General features: G+C 41.1%; 1 protein-coding gene across 1 annotated transcript in view; it reads right to left on the bottom strand.

The window, feature by feature from the left end:
• PTPRM (protein tyrosine phosphatase receptor type M) overlaps positions 1-25372 on the bottom strand; it is a 753002-nt gene that overhangs the window by 400558 nt on the left and 327072 nt on the right. The window contains exons 6-7 of the mRNA XM_029226979.1: positions 22490-22664; positions 14826-15119 (exon numbers count right to left, since the gene is read on the bottom strand). Of these exons, the coding sequence (XP_029082812.1) occupies positions 14826-15119; positions 22490-22664 (469 nt within the window). The remainder of the gene's footprint in view (positions 1-14825; positions 15120-22489; positions 22665-25372) is intronic.

Genomic DNA, 25372 nt, shown 5'->3' with positions numbered 1-25372 from the left:
AAAATATTCAAAGAAAATGTGGAAGTACCTTCTAAAACAAGACTGGAAAACAAGCCACTGGAAAAATAACAGTTTGATTAGTAAAAGTGACTGCATATCTCACCATCTACCTAGAATAAATATATTTGGATTGATTTAAATTCTAGTGATAATTTAATCATATATTAAGATATATGGATAGTTCTAAAGGCTATGATTGACAGATTTAACTATACAAAATGTAAACATTTCTCTTCAACAAAATGTATCATGAATAAAGTCAAAAGACAAATGGCAGAATGAGGGAAAATATTTAGAAAACATATAACAGACAAGTAGTTAATAACCCTACTATATAAAAGACTCCTAAAAATTGAAAAGGAAAAGATTGTAATAGCATCCTAAAGATAGAAATAGATAATATGATGATTAAAAATAAGGTCAACCAAAACCTACGGGATGCAGCAAAAGCAGTTCTAAGAGGGAAGTTTATAGCAATACAATCCTACCTCAAGAAACATCTCAAATAAACAACCTAAACTTACACCGAAAGCAATTAGAGAAGGAAGAACAAGAAACCCCAAAGTTAGCAGAAGGAAAGAAATCATAAAGATCAGATTAGAAATAAATGAAAAAGAAATGAAGGAAACGATAGCAAAGATCAATAAAACTAAAAGCTGGGTCTTTGAGAAGATAAACAAAATTGATAAACCATTAGCCAGACTCATCAAGAAAAAAAGGGAGAAGACTCAAGTCAACAGAATTAGAAATGAAAAAGGAGAAGTAACAACTGACACTGCAGAAATACTAAGGATCATGAGAGGTTACAACAAGCAACTCTATGCTAAAAAAATGGAAAACCTGGAAGAAATGGACAAATCCTTAGAAAAGCAAAACCTTCCAAGACTGAACCAGAAAGAAACAGAAAATATAAACAGACCAATCACAAGCACTGAAATTGAAACTGTGATTAAAAAACTTCCAACAAACAAAAGCCCAGGACCAGATGGCTTCACAGGTGAATTCTATCAAACATTTAGAGAAGAGCTAACACCTGTGCTTCTCAAACTCTTCCAAAATATAGCAGAGGGAGGAACACTGCCAAACTCATTCTACGAGGCCACCATCACCCTGATACCAAAACCAGACAAAGATGTCACAAAAAAAGAAAACTACAGGCCAATATCTCTGAGGAACATAGATGCAAAAATCCTCAACAAAATACTAGCAAACAGAATCCAGCAGCACATTAAAAGGATCATACACCATGCTCAGGTGGGGTTTAGCCCAGGAATGCAAGGATTCTTCAATATACGCACATCAATCAATGTGATACACCATATTAACAAATTGAAGGAGAAAAACCATATGATCATCTCAATAGATGCAGAAAAAGCTTTCGACAAAATTCAACACCCATTTATCATAAAAACCCTTCAGAAAGTGGGCATAGAGGGTACTTACCTCAACATAATAAAGGCCATATATGACAAACCCACAGCCAACATCGTTCTCATTGGTGAAAAACTGAAAGCATTTCCACTAAGATCAGGAACAAGACAAGGTTGCCCACTCTCACCACTCTTATTCAACATAGTTTTGGAAGTTTTAGCCACAGCAATCAGAGAAGAAAAGGAAATAAAAGGAATACAAATCGGAAAAGAAGAAGTAAAGCTGTCACTGTTTGTAGATGACATGATACTATACATAGAGAATCCTAAAGATGCTACCAGAAAACTACTAGAGCTAATCAATGAATTTCATAAAGTAGCAGGATACAAAATTTATGCACAGAAATCTCTGGCATTCCTATACACTAATGATGAAAAATCTGAAAGTGAAATCAAGAAAACACTCCCGTTTACCACTGCAACAAAAAGAATAAAATATCTAGGAATAAACCTACCTAAGGAGACAAAAGACCTGTATGCAGAAAATTATAAGACACTGATGAAAGAAATTAAAGAGGATACAAATAGATGGAGAGATATACCATGTTCTTGGATTGGAAGAATCAACATTGTGAAAATGACTCTATTACCCAAAGCAATCTACAGATTCAATGCAATCCCTATCAAACTACCACTGGCATTTTTCACAGAACTAGAACAAAAAATTTCACAATTTGTATGGCAACACAAAAGACCCTGAATAACCAAAGCAATCTTGAGAACGAAACACGGAGCTGGAGGAATCAGGCTCCCTGATTTCAGACTATACTACAAAGCTACAGTAATCAAGACAGTATGGTACTGGCACAAAAACAGAAATATAGATCAATGGAACAGGATAGAAAGCCCAGAGATAAACCCACACACATATGGTCACCTTATCTTTGATAAAGGAGGCAGGAATGTACAGTGGAGAAAGGACAGCCTCTTCAATAAGTGGTGCTGGGAAAACTGGACAGGTACATGTAAAAGTATGAGATTAGATCACTCTCTAACACCATACACAAAAATAAGCTCAAAATGGATTAAAGACCTAAATGTAAGGCCAGAAACTATCAAACTCTTAGAGGAAAACTTAGGCAGAACACTCTGTGACATAAATCACAGCAAGATCCTTTTTGACCCACCTCCTAGAGAAATGGAAATAAAAACAAAAATAAACAAATGGAACCTAATGAAACTTCAAAGCTTTTGCACAGCAAAGGAAACCATAAACAAGACCAAAAGGCAACCCTCAGAATGGGAGAAAATATTTGCAAATGAAGTAACTGACAAAGGATTAATCTCCCAAATGTATAAGCAGCTCATGCAGCTCAATAACAAAAAAACAAACAACCCAATCCAAAAGTGGGCAGAAGACCTAAATAGACATATCTCCAAAGAAGATATACAGGCTGCCAACAAACACATGAAAGAATGCTCAACATCATTAATCATTAGAGAAATGCAAATCAAAACTACAATGAGATATCATCTCACACCTGTCAGAATGGCCGTCATCAAAAAATCTAGAAACAATAAATGCTGGAGAGGGTGTGGAGAAAAGGGAACACTTGCACTGCTGGTGGGAATGCGAATTGGTACAGCCACTATGGAGAACAGTATGGAGGTTCCTTAAAAAACTACAAATAGAACTACCATATGACCCAGCAGTCCCACTACTGGGAATATACCCTGAGAAAACCATAATTCAAAAAGAGTCATGTATCAAAATGTTCATTGAAGCTCTATTTACAATAGCCAGGAGATGGAAACAACCTAAGTGTCCATCATCGGATGAATGGATAAAGAAGATGTGGCACATATATACAATGGAATATTACTCAGCCATAAAAAGAAACGAAATTGAGCTGTTTGTAATGAGGTGGATGCACCTAGAGTCTGTCATACAGAGTGAAGTAAGTCAGAAGGAGAAAGACAAATATTGTATGCTAACACATATATATGGAATTTAAGAAAAAAAATGTCATGAAGAACCTAGGGGTAAGACAGGAATAAAGACACAGACCTACTAGAGAATGGACTTGAGGATATGAGGAGGGGGAAGGGTAAGCTGTGACAAAGCGAGAGAGTGGCATGGACATATATACACTACCAAATGTAAAATAGATAGCTAGTGGGAAGCGGCCGCATAGCACAGGGAGATCAGCTCGGTGCTTTGTGACCACCTAGAAGCGTGGGATTGGGAGGGAGGGAGATGCAAGAGGGAAGAGATATGGGAATATATGTATAACTGATTCACTTTGTTATAAAGCAGAAACTAACACACCATTGTAAAGCAATTATACTCCAATAAAGATGTAAAAAAAAAGGGCAAAGGGCTGAATAATTAGGGTATCCATATTTCATAATAATAAGTCGCTACTACTAAGAGTGAGTTAAAGATATCTAAGTATTGCACTGGACTCCAGCCACTAAAGAGATGTTCAGAGAGTACTGACTGATGTGAAATCAAACTGCAGAACCTTACGTACAATATGATATCACGTTAGAACTAGTAAGTAAGAGACTTGGGACACAGATTGATATTTATATGTCTAAATGGGCATAGAGAGAGATGTGCAAAGATAAACACCCAAGTATTATCCCCAAGAAAGGTAGTGCAAGAAAGATGAGGAAATCTATGACCTTCTTCACTATATATTTCCATAATTTTTGCCTTCTTATATGGTACCTATGAATTCAGTAATTAAAATAGATCAACAAGCTACAAACATTAACAAATAAAATGTTATGTATGATGAATTCATGATCCAACTTAAGAGCAATATAGTCTAGCTAAAGAATAGTAAATATGTAACAATATATAACACCTAACGGAAATATATGTTAATACCTGTATCTTTTCTACTGTTAATATATGCTAGGAAGAGTTTTCAATGCCAGCTATAAATCCATCTCTATAGTCACTTGTCTAGATCTGTAAGAAGGAAATATTGCTATTTGGTCAATAGAAATATTTTACCTGAGTAGTTATATTACTTACATTACTCATTCTACAAAGGTAATAACATGGATGGAAGATCAGCAATCTTGATCTCAAACTGTTCTATTATCTTTCTTATTTTAATAATAGGTATAACCATACTTCCTAATAAAATTTCTGCTATTTGTAGTTTTAATTTCATTTATATGTATTATTCATTTTTAAAGCTTTCTATTCACTCAAAATTTATTCTAATAGGTAATGCAATTACCGGTTCTTTGTATTCTTAAAATTAATTTATAACAATATTACCCAAACACAGGAATGTGGTTAACCCTCATAAACTAAAATTGTGACATATCATCAAGCTTTCATAATCTGTTGTTATCACTCTGCAAGTTTTAGCTCTCATTTATTTTACTTCTTTTTAATTTAGTTTGTAACAACGGGAGCGACATTATCCTTACAGATGAAGCAGGCAAGTTCTAATCGGAGCCCAAATGCCACTGAATGTGTTCCAATGAGTTATCCATCCACATTAAAGAGGACAAATGAGCTGAGAGCTGGTGTGATAAGAGGAGGATGAATCTGAGCCTGCCTAGGCAAGATGGATAGAAGCACACGGGACCTATGAGGTCAAAGATAAAATCCATCTATTTCCCAATTCGTGAAATTGGATTTGCTGCGTTTGAGGCGCAAACCCAGAGCGAACCTGGTGAGCTAAGGGTGCGTGAACTTTTCCTGAAATGTCCTGAAGACAAAGGTCATACTGAGACTAATTCTTTCTGCTCTTGGGTCAGGGGCTCAGAAGCCAGGTACAGCCTGTCTCAGAAGCAGTCCACAGGGGAAGAATTTACCTGTGCACACTTCAGTCCCTTATATCCACAGCATCAGGACCCTCACCTCCAATCTCATTCCATGAGGGTCTTATATACCTTCCTGACGTCTGCAGGTAAATGGGCAAAGGGGAAGACATCCGCCAGGATGCCTCCATCACAGTGAGAGGCTGCCTTACTGCTCTAATCACACTGTGCTTGTCAGGCTTTGGGTGCTCTCTGCAAACTCAGAGGTGTTAGGGCCTGGGGCAGTGCTCTTCCAAGGGCTAACATGTCAGAAACACTCACTGGGTCACTATAATGGCAACCACCACTGCAGACTGATGCCTCAAACGTGAATAAAGTCTTCACAAGTTATCCTATTTCTTTGCCACCCTTCAGGGACTTTGGGTCACTGTGCTTTTTCCCAACAACATGGGAAAGAGTCAAAAATGCACCGTTTTCCCAGGTTCCAGTGAATATTGCAACAGCTTTTGACATTAGCTTGAGGACGTACATCTATTTTTTGTTTTACTTAAGGCAATTTGGTGAGTGGGTCAACCAAAACCCATCTGACCAGCTTAAATGTCCTATTGGAAGATTTTGCCATAATAGTGTGTATCCTCAGTCGCAATAAGTGTATTCGTTTTATCAGAATTTGCTAGCAGACCTATTGGGTTTTCCTCAACATAGTATGTAAAGATCCGAACAAACTTTTTGGCCAACCCAATACTCAGACTTCAGAGTGACCAAAGCTCTCTGCTAACCATTTCTCATGCATTTAGCACATTTAATTCTCCCAACAGCGCTATGAAGAAGGTGGTGGTATTGGTAGAAAACAGACTAGAATTATTAGAAACTTAGGTTCCGAGGTTTAGTAATTTGTTGAGATATTTTTTAGCTGTTAGTGTCAGCGCCAGCAGTCACCCCAAGTCAGGCAGACTTTAAAGTGAAAGAAGTTAACCAATGGACATTGTCTTCTCTGAATATGTCCGAAATATTCACAAAGGCAATTCAGAATGTTCAGTCATGCCCTGAGTCTTAACAAAAAACCTAAGTAAGCAGTGCATATTGATTATGTAGGGGGCCCAGTCTATGAGAAATGCTTACATAGAGACCACAAAATAGAAGTCTACTGAATCATAAGTTTGAGAAGGAACTAAGGCATTTGCTCTAATAAAAATTAAAAATTTCATTCTCAGTACTAAATTTTTTTGTTAATATATAAGAGATTTGGGGAAAGATTTAGATGACCCAGGGTCTCTTTAAAAACTGCCCAGGTTAAGATTTGGTGGGTGTCTTCCTCTTTCTAGAAGATACTGCTGTGGGAAGCAGAAGCATCCTTAAGCCTTCTGGTGGCCTTAGGCTCACTCAGCATGCTGAAGTCGGTACTTAATAGGGGACTAATCCTGACCACAAGGATGTTCCTCTATGACAGCAAAGCCCCTCTGACAGAGACTGATGGGATCCGAGCACTAGAACCAGGAATTTGGTCAAGCGCTTCATTGATAAGACATACAAAATGCAGCCTGGCGGGTTCTGCGATTTTCTTCAGTGTCAAATGGCCCATCAGAGGTACAGCCGGGGGAAGCCACAGCCACTGACTGATAATCCCCGGATCTCTCTCTTAAATTTCTTTCCCTCCTCAGTGCGTTCAAAGCTACACAGGGAGCAGCCTACAAAGGCTTCAACCTCACAACTAGAAGTCTGTTAGCAATGCTCACTCTTCACCGTCAAGGGGCCTGCTTGGCACCTTCTAGAACTACCAGGGCACTTAAGAGTCACAGAGGCAGGATAACGAGGACTCTGAAAGCAACCACCTCCATCTATCTGGTCTTCCTAGAGGCCTTTCCAAACCTCTCATACAGAGTTGCCCCAGTAGTTCTAACCCTATCCCCCTCCTCCCCCGCCATGGCCTTAGGGCTCAGACACGGGGAAAGTGCTGACTCAGTGTTTAAGGGCAGGGTTTCAGGTTTGGGTATTACAGCCTCTGGGGCACGAAAGCCTGTAAGGCAGGGACTGAATATATTACAATAAAAAAGGTGCCACGTTGCTGCTCTGCACCTGTCCTCTGCCCAATTGTGATGCACTACCCAATGCCATGTATTTACATCTGCCGACTAATAGGGCAGATACTTTTTAATACTCTTTTAATGTTTATAATTAAGAAAGGTTCTTACAAATGTATGGACACCAAGGGGGGAAAGCAGGGTGGAGGGGAGGATGAACTGGGAGATTGGGATTGACATATATACACTAATATGTATAAAATACATAACTAATAAGAACCTGCTGTATAAAAAATAAAATTAAATTTAAAAAAAAAAGAAAGGTTTTAATGGTTTAATGTGTTGGAAATGGTTTAACGTGTGGCACTCAGGCTCAGTAGTTGTGGCTCGCTGGCTCTACAGCGTAGGCTCAGTAGTTGTGGAGCACGGGCCTAGTTGCTCTGCAGCATGTGGGATCTTCCTGGACCAGGGCTCGAACCTGTGTCCCCTCTATTGGCAGGCGGATTCCTAACCATTGTGCTACCAGGGAAGGCACATTAAACCATTAAATGGTTTAATGTGTTGGAAATGCATTAAAAAAAACCTGTTGCCCTTTGGCAGAGCTCTTTTAGAATTAGAATTACCACACTTTAATTTTTTTTCCCTGGTAAATAAACTTAAATGAAAAATAAATTATGTTCCATCCAATGAGGTCTTGGCCTGTATTCATTCTGAATCTCAGCCTTTGTCAGGTCTTAGATGGGCTCCCACCTGCCCCCCCGTGCCCATGGGTGATCCGTGCGGGTCCAGAGACGTACTGCAATGCGAGCAACAGTTCTGTACAGAACAGAAAAATCTGGCTACCCTTGATTTAGGAAGAACACAAATCAAGTTTTGACAGGGTTTAAATTCAGATCAGACCCATCCCAACCAGACTGTCTGTTTTGCCCCCACAAGAGGAACGAAGAATAATAAATAAATAGACACAGAGAGGTCGGCCTTCAGTGGAATGCAGGTATCACGCAATTTGGGCTTCATGGAAGGCCCTGTTGCCAAGAAACCCATCACTTTCCATTTCCCATATGCGAATCCCATTCAAGAGTATTTAAAACGATTGGGATTGACATATACACATTACTATATATAAAATAGATAACGGATGAGAACCTACTATATAGCACAGGGAACTCTACTCAATACTGTGTATGGCCTACATGGGAAAAGAATCTAAAAAAGAGTGGATATAAGTATATGTATAATTGATTCACTTTGCTGTACACCTGAAACTAACACAACATTGTAAATCAACTGTACTCCAATAAAAATTAAAAATAAAACAAGTCACTCCTGTGTCACATTTAGCAAACATGGTGAATTAATACTCCAAAACCAATATTAACCTAAATCTAGTGAGATTTAGACTAGGCCTGGTAGGACAGCATGTGTTGCTACATAAAGCATGTTAAAGATGGTCTCAGGGTATACGGTAAGAGACAACACGGAACATTAACTTGTAGTTAATGGAACATTCCCCACGGCCATCCAAGCATGTGGCAAAGGCAGGAGAGAGCTACACAAATACATCTGTTCTAGGGCAGCAGTACGACCACCACCGCAAAGAATAGGAGATGCACAAAAATGTACACCACCATAGGCTGAGCATAAATTCACTCTCTCACAGGCCACAGAGCAATGGAAGGTGAAGTGACTTGAAGTAGATGAAAAGTATGGCCCATCTCTCATGTCACTGTAAGTAGGATAGACAAGGTAGCTATAACTGTGTTTATCAAATCCCAAGTAGAACAAAAATGCATTTTAATGTAACACATAATCAAAGTTCTTATTACAGTCACAGAAAAGGTTCTAACTAGGCATATATGGAACAAATATATACCTCTCTACAAATATAAAATTACCTCCCCTTACTAGTTTAAAAGAATAGTTCATTATTTTAAAAAACCCTCCAATTTCTTATCTCACTCATTATTCTTGACAAACAGAAGGCTGTCTGTTGATGGGATGGCTGTACCATCCTGATGCAGCACTTATATGCATATACTTGAACTCTCTGGAAACACAGCATTACCCCCTGCTCTAGGAGGCAAGATTTCCACAAGTCAGAAAGATAAAACGTTTTTAAACTTCGAGAATTATTCATTGAAAACCAATGCAATTGCTTAAAGTCTCAAAGGGGTTTACAAAGAATCCCATAAACTAAGTATACACCATACAACATTATCAGAGTAATTACAAAGGTGCAATCACACATGCTACAATATGGATGAACCTTGAAGACGTTATGCTAAGTGAATAAGTCAGGCACAAAAGGACAAATTCTGAACGATTCCACTTACATGAGGGACCTCGAGCCGTCAAGCTCATAGAGACAGAAAGTAGATTGGGGGTTGCCAGGGGGGAAGTGGGGAGAAGGGGTATGGAGTTTCAGTTTTGCAAAATGAAAAAGTCTTAGAGATTGATTGAGTGTACGGAACGCTACTGAACTGTACATTTAGAAATGGTTAAGAAGGTAAATTTTATGTTAGGTTATTTTAGCACGATTAGAAATAAAAAATAATCTAATAAAAAAAATCCTACCTTTCCATTCTCTATATCTTTCTCTATTTCTCTTCACAGCATTTATTGTATTATATATGTGTGTGCATGTAATATACATATATTTATATATACAAGCACGTACATATATTTATTTATTTATTGCCTGTACAATTCCTCCCTCCAATACCCGCAAATACATCCGCTCTGAAGGCCAGATCTCATCTTGTTGCTCTGCCCTTAGGGCTTGGAACAGTGCCTTACAAATATGGGTGCTTAATAAATTTCTTATGCATAGAATTTTTAAACAGTGCAATCATTCTTTTTTCAAATGTTTTTAGTTATATTAATTCTAAAGAACACATTTCAGTTCAGCTTCTTCTCACTCTCACCAATCCTAATTGTTAAGTCATTAGTTTACCATCATCCTGTTTTAACTCCTGGTGCCAGTTATTAGCAAGCCACTTAGCCACAGTTAAACAATGCCCAGGATACATAAAAAGCGAAATCCCCAAATAAGCACTTAAAAAGTCCACTGTGAAAATCAGGCTAACAGCATCACCCATCTCCCTTTTTCAAGTAGCTACGAGTTAATGACTTGTGATATACAGGCTGCACATAGTTATAAGGATATAAGATATAATAGAAAACACAAACTAAATTGCATTTTGCTTCACTGGATACTGAAATAATTTCAGCTCTCTGAGGTTTCCCAACTATAGCTAAAATGCAAAGTTGAAAAATAAGTAGATATGTGTATAAATCTTCAAAGTAGCTCCTGACTGTAACCATTTTTAATATCCCATGTCGGCAGGGCCTTTTCTCATGTGTAAAATACCTTTACAGATAATGTCTAACCCGATCTTCAAAAACACCTTTGATATTATCAGGGCAGGTGTTGAGGGCTCCTATCTGGAGAATCAGAGAAGCCAAGTGATTTGATCAGGGTCACATGTGCAAGAGCCTGTGCATATATCTGAAAATAATTTTCAGAAGCATAAGAAGCAAGAGGTCTGCAGTGTGCTCCCGTACGATTCTTGAAAGAAATATGACCAGGTGATGAGATCGCATCTACAAGCGATCTACGCATCTACACATGAAAATCAATTCCAGGGCACAGAGATGGGTCATAAACAGTGATCTTTCCATTTCAATGCATGAAATGAAATATGGTTTCGTGGGTGTCACCACAGCGTGACAGGACAGGCCCCACGGGTGCAGCACCGAAATGAAAACAGAGCTTGTCCAAAAGAAACAGATTTGATAGAAAAAGAATCAGAGAATGGCGTCTGGCATGGATGCAAATGCCCAACTGCAGGGGATTCTCTGAATCCAAATATAAAACTGTATCCCTCCGATTTTCGATTTACCAGATAAGTAATCTCAGGCAACAAAATCAGGTTGCCAACATCGAATTCTTTTGAATGAAAATGTTAAAAGATAATTTTTTTTTCGCCACGGGCAGTTAACTTGTATTGACTACTTGTGACGTGTAAGGTTCTGTCCTAGGCATCTTGCATGCACATTAGCTCCTTCAGGCTTCACAGCCACACTAGGAGATACAACACTATTATTATCACCCCTGTTTCATAGATAAGACAAGAGAAACTCAGAAAAGGTACGAAGTCTTCCCAAGGTCACATGTCTAGCTCCGTGCAGAGCCAGGACTCAAATGCAGGCAGCCTGGTACCAGAGCCCAAATTCTCAACTGCTGACTCCAGCTGTAGTATCCTCAGGCACTGGCATCTCATGAAAGTGATATTTTAGCATAAAACCAGGCTGGAAGCTCAGAATAAGAGTCAGTCTTTCAAATTTAACCTGTTTAGCCGTATGAAAAACTCAGTGGTTTTCCCCCCCGTTTGCTCAGATTTTTGCAAACGTCATCACAGACCTCCACTGCCCAGCAGAGCACTCGATACGCATGATTAGGGAGAATTTGGAAAAGGATAAAATAAAAGTGAACTCCGAGACGTTCAGGGTAGAAATATACACTGGATCATTTCATTAGAAAGAGAACATAAGACTCTTCATGTTGAAGAGGCCTTCAGGTTCAGCCAGCTCAATCCTCTCACGAGTATAGAATCTCTTTCTGCAATGCCAGGTTCTGCCTGAACCCACCAGTCACTGGAAACTCATTATGCATGACTTAGCTCTTGTCAAATCTGCACAGACACCCTGCTCATCCCCACTCTCTTTCTCAATTCTTCCATCATTCCTCAGTGGTTGAGCAAAGTTCCAGAACATTTCCTATCCTGGGTGCTTTCCCTTGAGCACAGTCTATTCTGTGCTTTCTCTCTTAAAATGTGGGGACCAGAAGTAAGTGTGACAATATTAGGGAGGCTTCCCAGCACCGGTAGAAAAAGACTATCACCACCTACAACATAGGCTTTGCTTTCTTAATGCAACCTACACTTACATTAGGGTTTTTTGTTTGTTCGTTTTTTGTTTTTGTTTTTTGGAGGGGGTGGTGAGGCAACAGCATTACAGAGTGACTAACAGAATATGGACCGTACTGTAGATGCATATGTATTTAAACCTAATCCTCAATCTCTTTTTTTATATGTGCTGCTGCTAAATTTTATTACTCTAATTCCAGACACATACTCTTGGCCTTTTAAACCACACGGGATGGATGCCCAATTATTCCTACTACCTGTCACCCTATTAGATTCATCCACTGTTCATGCCTGCAAGGCCGTTTTCCGTCTTCCATCTGCTTTGCAGAACGCTCAGTGTCTCTCTCAGGTTTTGAGATCCGTGACTCGCTCTTGCTGAACCCTAAACACTCGCGAACCATCTGAGGAAGAGGCCGGGACTGTTAGCACATTTTTCAGTCTAGAGTGTGTAGCATCCACCTTCCCCCTTTTCATTCCGTCCTGCATACCACGATTTCACACGGCTCACCTGAGCAGTCAACAAGCTCTCCTGCAGATTTTCTCAAGTCTCAGTTCAACAAAGGGTGAAACTGTATTTCTTCTGACAGTAAAAGGCTCATTCAACTTCCCTTTCCTCACCCACCCAGCATCTCCCCCTCTCATTTCTAGCTTTGACCCGCTCACCTAACATATTTCTATTTCCTAAGATTGACTTGTTCGACCACAGCTTTTTCAAAAATGCTCAATCCCCGTGCAGGACAGGTATGCAACAGTGTCCACGGCAGGTTACAAATGGTAAGAGGAAAAAACCTGCTTTCTCATCAGGCTTCCTTGCTTAAGTGAGATTAAACCTCTAAGGCACAGGGCTGGCATGCAGATATCCATTCAGGATTGGTTTTAATGTTTTAAAAAAGGACTGCCATTCTACTATGAAAGTTTCTGCATTTACACACCATGCAGCCAGAACAAAAAGCCTTCTTGAAAACAGATATGCACGCCTTATATTTAGGGGAAATGTAGACAATAATCATGTTGATACCTGAAATGTACAGGCACAAAGCCAGGAGAAAAGACAAAAGAACAGAACTGAAAACAACAGGTAGGTGGGGTTGTCAGTGACTAGAATGACAGATTGGGTCCTTTCTCCAGCCTAGACAATGGGATTCTAACCTTCTTTTGGAGAGGAAGGAAGACGATCTAGCACCATGCCCCCAAACAGGATTCCTCAAAATAACGCTGAAGTGAAAGAACGCAAACTTATTGCTCACAGATGCGGGGAGGACCGCAGGGGCTTCTATTTCCCTGCCCCTAGTAAGGGGGTCACAGTATTGGCCCCAGAGACTTCAAGAGGCAGTTATAAAATAAATAACAGATTTGAAGGCAATTCTTATATTGTAAAGTGATAGATACACGGTTACACAGCTATTGTTTGCATTACGACAGATGATAAATTATTTCAAAAAAGGCAGGGAAATTTTATTCAGTGAAAGAGAGAGAGGAGATGACATGGTACAGAGAAGTGAGGAAGAGAAAGTGTTGTCAAACTCCTTTCTCCTTGGACCGCCCATGGCGGCTGTGGGAATCACCACAGTTCTTAGACCAGAGGCTCTGCACTGAGCGTGATGTGACCATGGGGGCGTGGGACATGGGAAACAGACCTGGGCGGACAAGGCAGGCCCAACAGCACATACCCCAAGAAGAGAAAGGGTCCTGTTCCCTCTTCTAACAAAAATAGTTTTATAAAAATAATTTTTTTCCATGAGCTTTGGGCTTTTCGAAACTATACAGTCCAAATTATGAAGAAAGAGTGAAGCAGTTACCATTGTGAAGGTTTAATCATTTCTCCTACCAGACAGGGTTAGACTGCGCTCTGAGTACTTTTAAATCTTAAGAGGAAACGAAACCTACTGATAAGTGTCCTCTTAAATAATGCCACCCGAAGAATCAATTATCTCCATAAAAATTTCTTGAGTCTCCTCACCTCAGCCCTCAATTCAGTGCAAGAACCTGCATTTAAATGATGAAAGAACACTTCAGTATCCCAACCTGTCACTTCTCTCTACTTCTGACCCAAGAGCAGCCAGACAGAAACAGCACTCAAACCTCTAACGGGCTCTTTCTTTAGGGTCTGATTTTTATAAGACTCTGCATTTCTCTCTCCATCAACCCACAGAGCGGGCTCTGCACAGTCAATTAGAACTTTATCATCTAAGAATTTAAAGCCGGCGTGCGGTCCACAAATCACCCTGGCTTATTTTACAAATGGGCCCCATGTCATTGGCAAGCAGCCCCTCCATTCAATATCCGTCCATAAAAATACAGCTTTAAAGCTATCGCTAAGATGGAATCTAGCCTTCCAAAGGCCCTCGAGGCTACAAGCACATCAACAGGGAACATAAAAACAAAGGGACCCAGATGAGAGGCGTTGACCTATGAGCAGACATCATTAAAGCAAACAGTTTCTGTCAACTTTGGGATGATTCCCGTATGAATTAGGTGATACTCCTAGGAAGGTGTAAATTAAGAACGGAGGAAAAGGGGGCGGAGGCCTCCTGAGAGATACCAAGCCTTGAGGTTTGAAGTCCACAGGCTATTGGGTTGCTGTCCACAGGTGAAGGGACCTTTTGTACCCAGACAGGGTCCCAGCAGAGCTGAGGGAGGTGTGAGCCACCTGCACGGAGGTTGCAGGTCAAAACCCAGAAGACACTGACAAGAGGTCCCAGCATCCCCGGACTCACCAGCACACTTGGTTCTGGTTCTGAGAGCGGGCCCAGGAGAACCGGTGCCACCCTCCCCTGGCCGGGTGAGAAGCACGCTGATCTCATACTCTGTGTCCGGGTCGAGATGCCCGATCTTGTAGCTCGTGGAGTCCACTGGCTGCCGGTCGCTCCAGCTCCCGCTGGCGGTGCAGTATTCCACCTCCCGGGCCACGATGGGCCCATCGCCATTGATAGAGTTGGCGTTGAGTTGGATCCACAGGTAGGTGGCCCCCACGGAGGCCAGCTGAGGGGGCGCGATGGGGACAGGGGGCTCTGAAAGGCAAACAGGAGGCCATCCTTCAGACACTTGAGAAGAGCTAAATGCACATCAATTACTAAAACAGGGAAGACATTAACATTTCAGCAATGAACTGACGAGAATGGTTTTGCTCAGGTTAATACGAAAAAGCATACTGAGGGAGGTTTGCGTAGCATTCACATCTGTGAAATAAGCCATCTTTAAAACCGAAGCCTGCTCAGGTAGGTACATCCCCAGTTTGTTTTAGGACGCAATTCATTTTTCTTGAACAGCTACATAGGCACCAAAGGATTTTTTTGCACTAAAAGTGACTTGTAAAAACTCTCTCAAGTGGTAGTAATTAAGCTCTAGAAGTCTCTCCATTGTCAAGAGTTAAAAACACAAACAAAAAATAACCGAGTGTCTTCAAAATCACCCAAGGTATTAGTTATATCATTAAATTCAGTCTCCTTATATTTGTATTCCAAAGATATCATCACTTGAAAAACACGGACGAAATTATAGTTTATCTCATCATAAATGCATTGCCAGGGTGACTCGTTTTCCCCCCAAAAGCTATCCCAATGGACTCGTTCTGCTCCAGGAGCAGTGAGCACTTGGGGTGATAAAAGTCCAGCACTGCCACTGTTCAGGGATCTTGCAGTAATGAGTCTTGTTAAAGCAGTGAATAGAAAGAAAAGCTCTAAAGCAAAGCACAAGTCATGCCCAGCTTGATAAAACTCTAAGCAATCAATGGCAAACGCTCTTTACAACCCAGGAAGGTCTCTCTCATTGCTGAAAACCTGAGACTGACTTCTTCTGGATCTTTGTCTGAGACAGGAGAGAGAGGCAATCTTGTTTTCCACAGTGTATCGGGTGCCAGGTGAATGGATCTCCAGGCACCAAATAAAGGCATTCCACGTGCCAGTGTCACTGTGAGTGGCACACATGACATTAAGGAAGGAGGTAACTGTATGAAATAATGTATCTCTATTTAATGAATCTCCATCGGAGAAAATGTTAAGTCCTAGTGGTTTTTTTCAAGGATGTTTCTGCAGGGGGTTTGGGCCTTTTGGTGTGCTTTTGTTTTTAGCTCCTCCACACAAATGCATGTAAAATAAAGCCTGCTATTCTTTTACTGGCATGTGCACCTGTCTGCTCCATAGCAGACATAACCCGTTGCTCCCTGTCATGCTTCCTGCTGATGGGGACCTCAGGACAGCTCGTCCCATCTGAGGTTGGCCCCTAAGATGATACCAGGTAGATCCCTAGACCATCAAGAAACCAGCAACGCAAGTTCCTTTTGTTGGGTTGGGGCATCTTTGTTCTTTAACGTATTCAACGTGTGCTAAGTCATACTGACTTTTAAAATAGCTGGGGAAATCTCATGAGACTGAGGCTAAATGAGACACTTAAAAGATGAATTTTATTTGGGGGACCATAAATTTAGTGCAAATTTACTAAAATATTGTTCCTATTATTTATAAACTACAACTTTGTGCTAGCTCTTTGTTTGTTTAGATAGTTTTGATTCAACTCATAATCCATTTGGAGTTTATTTTTGTGTATGGTGTTAGGGAGTGTTCTAATTTTATTCTTTTACATGGAGCTGTCCAGTTTTCCCAGCACCACTTATTGAAGAGGCTGTCTTTTCTCCATTGTATACTCTTGCCTCCTTTATCAAAGATAAGGTGACCATAAGTGCATGGGTTTATCTCTGGGCTTTCTATCCTGTTCCATTGATCTATATTTCTGTTTTCGTGCCACTACCATACTGTCTGGATTACTGTAACTTGTTACTTATAATAACTTGGTTATTTAGTAACGTATTGTTTATCCTCCATGTGTTTGTGTTTTTTACGGTGTTTTCCCTGTAATTAGTTTCTAATCTCATAGCGTTGTGGTCAGAAAAGATGCTTGATATGATTTCAATTTTCTGAAAGTTACCAAGGCTTGATCTGCGACCCATGATGTGATCTATCCTGGAGGAACGCACCATCCTGGAGGAACGTTCCATGCGCACGTGAGAAGAAAGTGCAATCTGCTGTTTTCGAATGGAATATTTAATTAAATATCAATTAAATCTATCTCGTGTATTGTATCATTTAAAGCTTGTGTTTCCTTATTAATTTTCTGTTTGGATGATCTGTCCATTGGTGTAAGTGAGGTGTTAAAGTCCCCCACTAATATTGCGTTACTGTCGATTTCCTCTTCCATAGCTGTTAGCAGTTGCCTTATGTATTGAGGTGCTCCTGTGTTGGGTGCATATATATTTATAATTGTTATATCTTCTTCTTGGATTGATCCTTTGATCATTATGTAGTGTCCCTCCTTATCTCTTTTAACAGTCCTTATTTAAAGTTTATTTTATCTGATACGAGTATTGCTACTCCAGCTTTCTTTTGATTTCCATTTGCATGGAATATCTTTTTCCATCCCCTCACTGTCCATCTGTATGTGTCCCTAGGTCTGAAGTGGGTCTCTTGTAGACAGCATATATATGGGTCTTGTTTTTGTATCCATTCAGCGAGCCTGTGTCATTTGGTTGGAGCGTTTAATCAATTCACGTTTAAGGTAATTATCTATATGTATGTTCCTATTACCATTTTCTTAATTGTTTTGGGTTTGTTTTTGTAGGTCCTTTTCTTCTCTTGTGTTTCCCATTTAGAGAAGTTCCTTTAGCATTTGTTGTACAGCTGGTTTGGTGATGCTGAATTCTCTTAGCTTTTGCTTGTCTGTAAAGCTTCTGATTTCTCCATCGAATCTGAATGAGATCCTTGCTGGGAGAGTAATTCTGGTTGTAGCTTCTTCCCTTTCATCACTTTAAGTATATCATGCCACTCCCTTCTGGCTTGTAGAGTTTCTGCTGAGAAATCAGCGTTAACCTTATGGGAGTTCCCTTGTATGTTATTTGTCGTTTTTCCCTTGCTGCTTTCAATAATTTTTCGTCTTTAATTTTTGCCAATTCGATTACTATGTGTCTCGGCCTGTTTCTCCTTGGGTTTCTCCTGCCTGGGACTCTCTGCGCTTCCTGGACTTGGGTAGCTATTTCCTTTCCCGTGTTAGGGAAGTTTTCAACTATAATCTCTTCAGATATTTTCTCTGGTCCTTTCTCTCTCTCTTCTCCTTCTCGGACCCCTATAACGTGAATGTTGTTGTGTTTAATGTTGTCCCAGAGGTCTCTTAGGCTGTCTTCATTTCTTTTCATTCTTTTTTCTTTACCCCGTTCTGCAGCAGTGAATTCCACCATTTTGTCTTCCAGGTTCCTTATCTGTTCTTCTGCCTCAGTTATTCTGCTATTGATTCCTTCTAGTGTATTCTTTTTTTTTTTTTTTTTTTTGTGGTACGCGGGCCTCCCACTGTTGTGGCCTCTCCCGTTGCGGAGCACAGGCTCCGGACGCGCAGGCTCAGTGGCCATGGCTCACGGGCCCAGCCGCTCCGCAGCATGTGGGATCTTCCCGGACCGGGGCACGAAGCCATGTCCCCTGCATCGGCAGGCGGACTCTCAACCACTGCGCCACCAGGGAAGCCCTCTAGTGTATTTTTCATTTCAGTTATTGTACTGTTCCTCTCTGTTTGTTCTTCAGTTTTTCTAGGTGTTTGTTCTTTAATTCTTCTAGGTCTTTGTTAAACATTTCTTGCATCTTCTCGATCTTTGCCTCCATTCTTTTTCCAAGCTCCTGGTGCATCTTCATTATCATTATTGTGAATTCTTTTTCTGGAAGGTTGCCTATCTCCACTTCATTTAGTTTCTTTTCTGGGGTTTTATCTTGTTCCTTCATCTGGTACATAGCCCTCTGCCTTTTCATCTTGTCTATCTTTCTGTGAATGTGGTTTTTGTTCCACAGGCTTCAGGAATGTAGTTCTTGCTTCTGCTGTCTGCCCTCTGGTGGATGAGGCTATCTAAGAGGCTTGTGCAAGTTTCCTGATGGGAGGGACTGGTGGTGGGTAGAGCTGGCTGTTGCTCTGGTGGGCAGAGCTCAGTAAAACTTTAATCCACTTGTCTGCTGATGGGTGGTGCTGGGTTCCCTCCCTGTTGGTTGTCTGGCCTGAGGCGACCCAACACTGGAGCCCACCTGGCTCTCTGGTGGGACCAATGGCGGACTCTGGGAGGTTCTCACGCCAAGGATTATTTCCCAGAACTTCTGCTGCCAGTGTCCTTGTCCCCATGGTGAGCCACAGCCACCCCCCACCTCTGCAGGAGACCCTCCAACACTAGCAGGTAGGTCTGGCCCCCCCCCCCGGGGTCACTGCTCCTTCCCTGGGTCCCGATGCGCACACTACTTTGTGTGTGCCCTCCGAGAGTGGAGTCTCTGTTTCCCCTAGTCCTGTCGAAGTCCTGCAGTCAAATCCCGCTAGCCTTCAAAGTCTGATTCTCTAGGAATCCCTCCTCCCGTTGCCGGACGCCCAGGTTCGGAAGCCTGATGTGGGGCTCAGAAACTTCACTCCAGTGGGTGGACTTCTGTGGTATAAGTGTTCTCCAGTTTGTGGGTCACCCACCCAGCAGTTATGGGAATTGATTTTATTGTGATTGAGCCCCTCCTACCATCTCATTGTGGCTTCTCCTTTGTCTTTGGATGTGGAGCATCTTTTTGGCGAGTTCCAGTGTCTTCCTGTCGGTGATTGTTCAGCAGTTAGTTGTGATTCAGGTGCTCTTGGAAGAGGGAGTGAGAGCACGTCCTTCTACTCCTCCATCTTGAACCAATCTCAATATTTAAATTTTGAATAAATTTTCTCAAAGAGAAAGAAGGAAGGAACTCAATCTATACTAAGTGATAAAAAGCAATTTAAAATATTTAATCCAAGTGAAAGGGCATGATAAAAATAATTCTAAATCAAGCCAGCAAAGAAACAATTTATATACCTATAGATACATATCATATACATATATCTAATTGATATATATATATGAATTCCTAATATATGTCTCCTATAATTAAATATGATATTGGCATATATGTATATATACATGAATTGTGGAGATTACATGAAATATTTTTATGTCTTTGATTACCAAAAGCAGTGGTAGGCATAAAACAGACAAGAATGATAGTTTAAAATGACCTGGGCTTCATTTGTGGGCCAGCATCAAATCAGGGAATGACCTTAAGGAAGTTATAAACTCTTTGGACTTAAGTTTTTCCCATTTTGAAAAAATTAGCACTCTAAACACATGCATATAAAAAGTATTCAATCATACAGGTGGCCTAAACATGCCATTACATATTTTAAAGTAATTGTGTCAATGCAGTGCTTTATTTAATTAGTAGAATCCAGCATGTTATCTCATTTTGAAAAATCAAATACATGCAAAATATGGCTATAAAAATTATAAATGGAGGAAAAGTCAAACTCCAGATTTGAGCCATATCTGCAAGCCAATTGTCACCAGCTGTGGCAGGGTGCAGAGATGCAAAGGGTGCCCGGACATTTTATCACCATGACCCAAGATCCCTCCACGCTGTCGTAAGGCAGGAAAACGTGCGGCAGAAATGTGAGTAAGGACCCACTCAGCCTCTGTGCTTATGTGTGCTGTGGCAGACTAGAAATTTCTGACTTGCTTAGAACTCCCAACAAATTAACTTTCCCACAGAGGCAATTTTTAAAGAGGTGACTAGATTTCTATCGTACTGATTACAAAGCACCACGCCTCATGGGGCACGGGCACAGTGAAGCACTGTAGCAACCAGAAATCAGAAAACAGAACGCAGTCACAAAGAACGGGACCAAGATGAAAATTAAGTAACAGTGATGACAATAAAGAACTCAGCCGTGGCAACAGCGAGGCGGCCGTTCTGCTGGATCTGTTGGCAAATGGTGTCCATTTTCCACAAGGAAACCCCTCGCTTCCCCGAGAGCCTTCTGCAGGGGAGGGTGTGCACATCTATGCAGAGTTTCAGTTTTCTTACAGGTAAAACCTAAACTCGGAAACTAGCCAGACGGGCTACAGTTTCACTACAAACCCAAAATCACAGGGCTCTGGCGTGGCAAATTAGACCATGTGAGCAGATACTGCAGGGTGTGCTTCCTGGCTTCCTTCCACAGAACATTAGCCACTGCTGCAGATAAACAGTGCTGGGGGCAGGCTCCCCCCAAGCCGGGCGTGACTAACGTTGGCAGAGCTGATGTCACAGCAGTAGCGTCTGCCCGGATCACCTATAGATTTTATGGCAGAGGCTCTGGTCCCAGAGATTCTGATTCAACATGGGTGTGGTAATGGTGGTAGAGAATAGGTGGGCAGGTATTTGTATTTTGTTTTATTTGGAAAGGTGGTTCAGCCATGCATTCTCAGATGAGGACCACTGATGGACTAGAACGGAGAATAAGAGCCACTCAATGCCCCATCATGGCCTGAACAGGTGCTGGCTGCCTGCTAGGTCTCCTGTTCTAAGTGCCATTCACATACCTTTTGCATCTGGTCCTCCTGATGGCCCTTTAGGGTCGGTCACATTATTATGTCTATGTTAAACATGAGAAAACAGAAGCACCGAGAGGGTAAGCCATAGGACCACGCCCACACAGCTAGCTCTGGGGTTTGAACCCTGCAGTCTGTAAAACTGCTGACATAGAGAAATTTGCTGACAAAAGGAATAGTCCATCCAAAAGAGACCAAGTTTATGTTCCCCATTTAATAAATGCAGGGGAGAACATGTGACAAACAGGCATCACTGTCTTCCCGTAGGAGGAAGCAGCAATGGCTTGCTACAAGGTATAAAAATGCCTCACGGTATATCTAAAAGTCCAAATTCTGTCTGGGACCAAAAATTGCCTTACCAGCTTAATACTATATAAACTCCTAAGTCCATGCACACACAAAAACATCAAACCAGCCAAAGGAAATTTATCCCCCCGCCTGTTTTTTACTCGTCTCCCACCTTCCTGAATATAATGACTCAATTTTTCAGTCATGCAAAATATAGTAATAGAACCTAACAGCAACATTATGAATGCTAACCCACTACTATCAATGTGGCTTGTATGATGTGACGGCGCATTTTTATACTGACACTGCTTCATTTTATTAACCACCCTGCTATCATAAACACCGTGGCTGGGAAATATTTGCATTTTAAGTGATTTTCTATCAGTAAAAAAATTTTATTCCTTAAAAAAAAATTTATAGGGTTGCAATCTCTGTACACAGAGTTGGCAAAAGAACTTGACCGGAGCACATTCATTGCTTTGTATGCAACTGAACCAACATAAATAAAATACATTTTTCAAAACTATTGCTCAGGTGCAAAATTTGTACTTAAAATGTAATCCATCCATACAGCCTGTCACCAAACTACTGTTCAGAAACAGACGAGGGTAAGTCTGAGCTTTCAACAAATCATGAACTCACAACCATCCCACATGTCTCTTTTAATAGACTATTTGGAGGTATAAAAATAACATTAAATACCTTTAACTACCAATTCTGCATAGTTGGATAGGCCAACTCCTCCATCGGTTCGAATCATGCAGCGGTATTTTCCAGCATCTCGTTTGGTTGTATTCATGACATTAAACGATGCTATGAATCGCCGGGAACTAGTCACCTTTATTTCCTTCAGAGGAGCATCCCGTACATCAATGCCCTGTAAACACGGGGATGGGGAGAGCAGAAAGAAACAATATCAGCTGTCATATGGAACCAGGAAGACATCTGAAGGCCCAGAATGGATGTTACTGATGTTACCTCCTTACAGATCTTGGTTCCACGGTTTATTACCCGTGGCAGTTGTTCCAGGAAAACAGGTGCCCAGAAACTGAAATTCTGCCTCGATCAACACTTTCAGGATTTGAGGGATGCAAAATTAAGTGTTCAGAAATGTCTTTGGTTTTGCCCCTTTAAAATGTTCATTATGTTATTCTGCCTCAACAGGAGGAGAGGAAAAAGCACATGGAAAAATTCTTCATTTTGCTCCCAAACTATCAACATTTAGTCTTTTTGTAATACTTAATCATTTTTTTTATACTTGGCTTGGAAACAAAATTAATTCGCACACTACCCTATGACTGACCTCATTTTATACATGAACTGATAAACAACTTATCAAGAGCTACATTAAAAATGTAAGTAGGTATTAGCATAAGTTCTGAAGGATGAGTCTCAGCTTTAGGATTTTCTTCCTGGAGCCATCAGAACCAAGCAGAAGTAGGTGCTTAATATTACCTGACACTGAAATGCTAGGAGAGAAGTTCCTTTGCACATCCCACAGCCCAGGACCACACAAAGCAGGTTCCAATACTGGAACAGTGCTGTCTTTACACTATCCCAGAGACATTAATTAAGTCCTTAGTTACGCAGACTTGGAAATCCATTCTATGCTTCCCACAGTTTAAAGCCTCAAGAAAGTTATAGATTTCAGTCCTATATATTCTTTTTCTTACAATTATCAGGAAAGAGGCTATCTTTAACATGTTATTTGCAAGTATTAATGAGAAAACAATGGGCAAAGACCTTAAGGCAAATGCACGACACCAAGCATTATGTCCAATTATTCACCCAGCAACCATGCTGGGTGCCATCCACGTGCTGTCACTGTGTTAGGACACTAGGCTCACAACAGTGGACAACAGAAAAGTGGCCCCAGTGTTCACAGTAGCACTTCAGTTGCTGGGGAATATAGGCTTGAAATGGATACATGATCACCAATGATGGCCAGGGCAGGTGGCTGGCAGAAATCACAATGAGGCCGTCTTTAGATATGGTGCCGTTTTGAGGAAGTGACATTGGAGCTGAGATCTGAAGGGTAAGTAGGAACTACAAGGCAAAGGGGAGGGTGGAAGAAAAGGAGTGCCCCGGTCAGAGGAGAGAGAACAAGAGGCCCGGGATGGTTAGAAAGAGCCGAAAGCTTTGGAGGACATCAAGGTGGCCAGTGGAACTGGGGAGGTGGGCGCACACCTGTGCATTCAGGGACTCGCAGACCGTATGAAAATGTTTGTGTTTATAGGTATGAACACGCCAGGCTACCAATAATAAAACTCACCTGTAGAACTCAGTGATTTATATTATGCAAAGCCTTTTAGAAGCTTTTGCTGTGATATTTTCCTTGTCAGTATGTCCTAACGGACATGAGTTTGGGAGTAGACGGACCAGGGTGCCAAACCTAACGTCAGAGTAATTTATGCTCCTGGGGCCCCCCTTTCCTCATCTGTAAGGGGACAATGCAACTGTCAGGGCAGTTGTGTATATTTAAAGATATACATGCGCAAGGACACTTGCCTAATTATCGGGACCACAAGTCCCTGCCCGGATTCTGGACCAGCTGAGGGATGAGTTCAAGAAGAAAGGCGGACAGGCTGTCAAACACCTCGTTTAGTACCCGTGGACCTGGCCCTGCAGAATACGCAGAACACGGCCGATGCGCGGTAACCATCGGCTTGCGAGAACTGAAGCACGGAATTAGACTCACCCACCCAGCCACGGACCGCACTGCAAAACCACACCATCTCCGGCCCCCCACGTGGGGTGCTGCTGGCAAACTCGCAGGATGGAGGAAGGGCTGCTGTGGGGAGTGAGCTCCCAAAGGAGGGGCTGGGCCGGGCGTGCTCCCGGCTTCCGGTCCAGCAGCAACGCGTGGAAAGAGACAAGGCATCCAGGTGCTGCGCCAGTACAGTTCCTGCCACAGCGAAGGAAACGTCGGGCCCGCGGAAGAACAGTTCCCACGATCTTTCGTACTAGCTATCAAAACAGCCTTGTTAATAGCTTAAAGAGTCATAGATCTGAATGTGACATTAAATATATACCTTATATAGCCTATGTGAGTCTTTTTTATTACTAAATCCCCTCAATTTGGTCTGACAAAGGGCACTGAGAAGTTAAACAAAACAACATCAATCCAGCATTAATTAATACAACAGGAGAAAGTATTTCTCTCTGTATTTCATACATTGTCTCCCATCCTCTCCCCCAAATAAATATAATAAATAATATTCTAAGGTCACTAGGAGTAACCTTAGACCTACTACTCTATAAAATTAAGTTTGTCTTTTTCAGACTGAAAAAAAAATCTAATCTCATTTTGAAAAAAAAAAAAAAGAGCCCTGAAGAAAGGCATACTTCACATTTATAATTATTTGCTTTGTTTATTAACAATGACAAAAACAAAAGGGCTACCTACTTATTTATTTACTTACTTGTGGCATGAATCTTGTAAGAATATACTTCTATAGTCATCTTGTAATATTTGTCCTAATGAAATAAGCCTGTCTCAAAAGAATGTTTATTCAAAAGAATTTTAAAGTATGCCCTTATGGATCCCTCACAAGTATTCAAGGATGTACTGAGGGCAGTCAAGTT

This window comes from Monodon monoceros, unplaced genomic scaffold (genome assembly GCF_005190385.1).
Source record: "Monodon monoceros isolate NGI ecotype Baffin Bay Population unplaced genomic scaffold, NGI_Narwhal_1 Super_Scaffold_1, whole genome shotgun sequence".
NCBI lineage: Eukaryota > Metazoa > Chordata > Mammalia > Artiodactyla > Monodontidae > Monodon > Monodon monoceros.
This window is presented reverse-complemented; position numbering and strand designations above follow the sequence as displayed.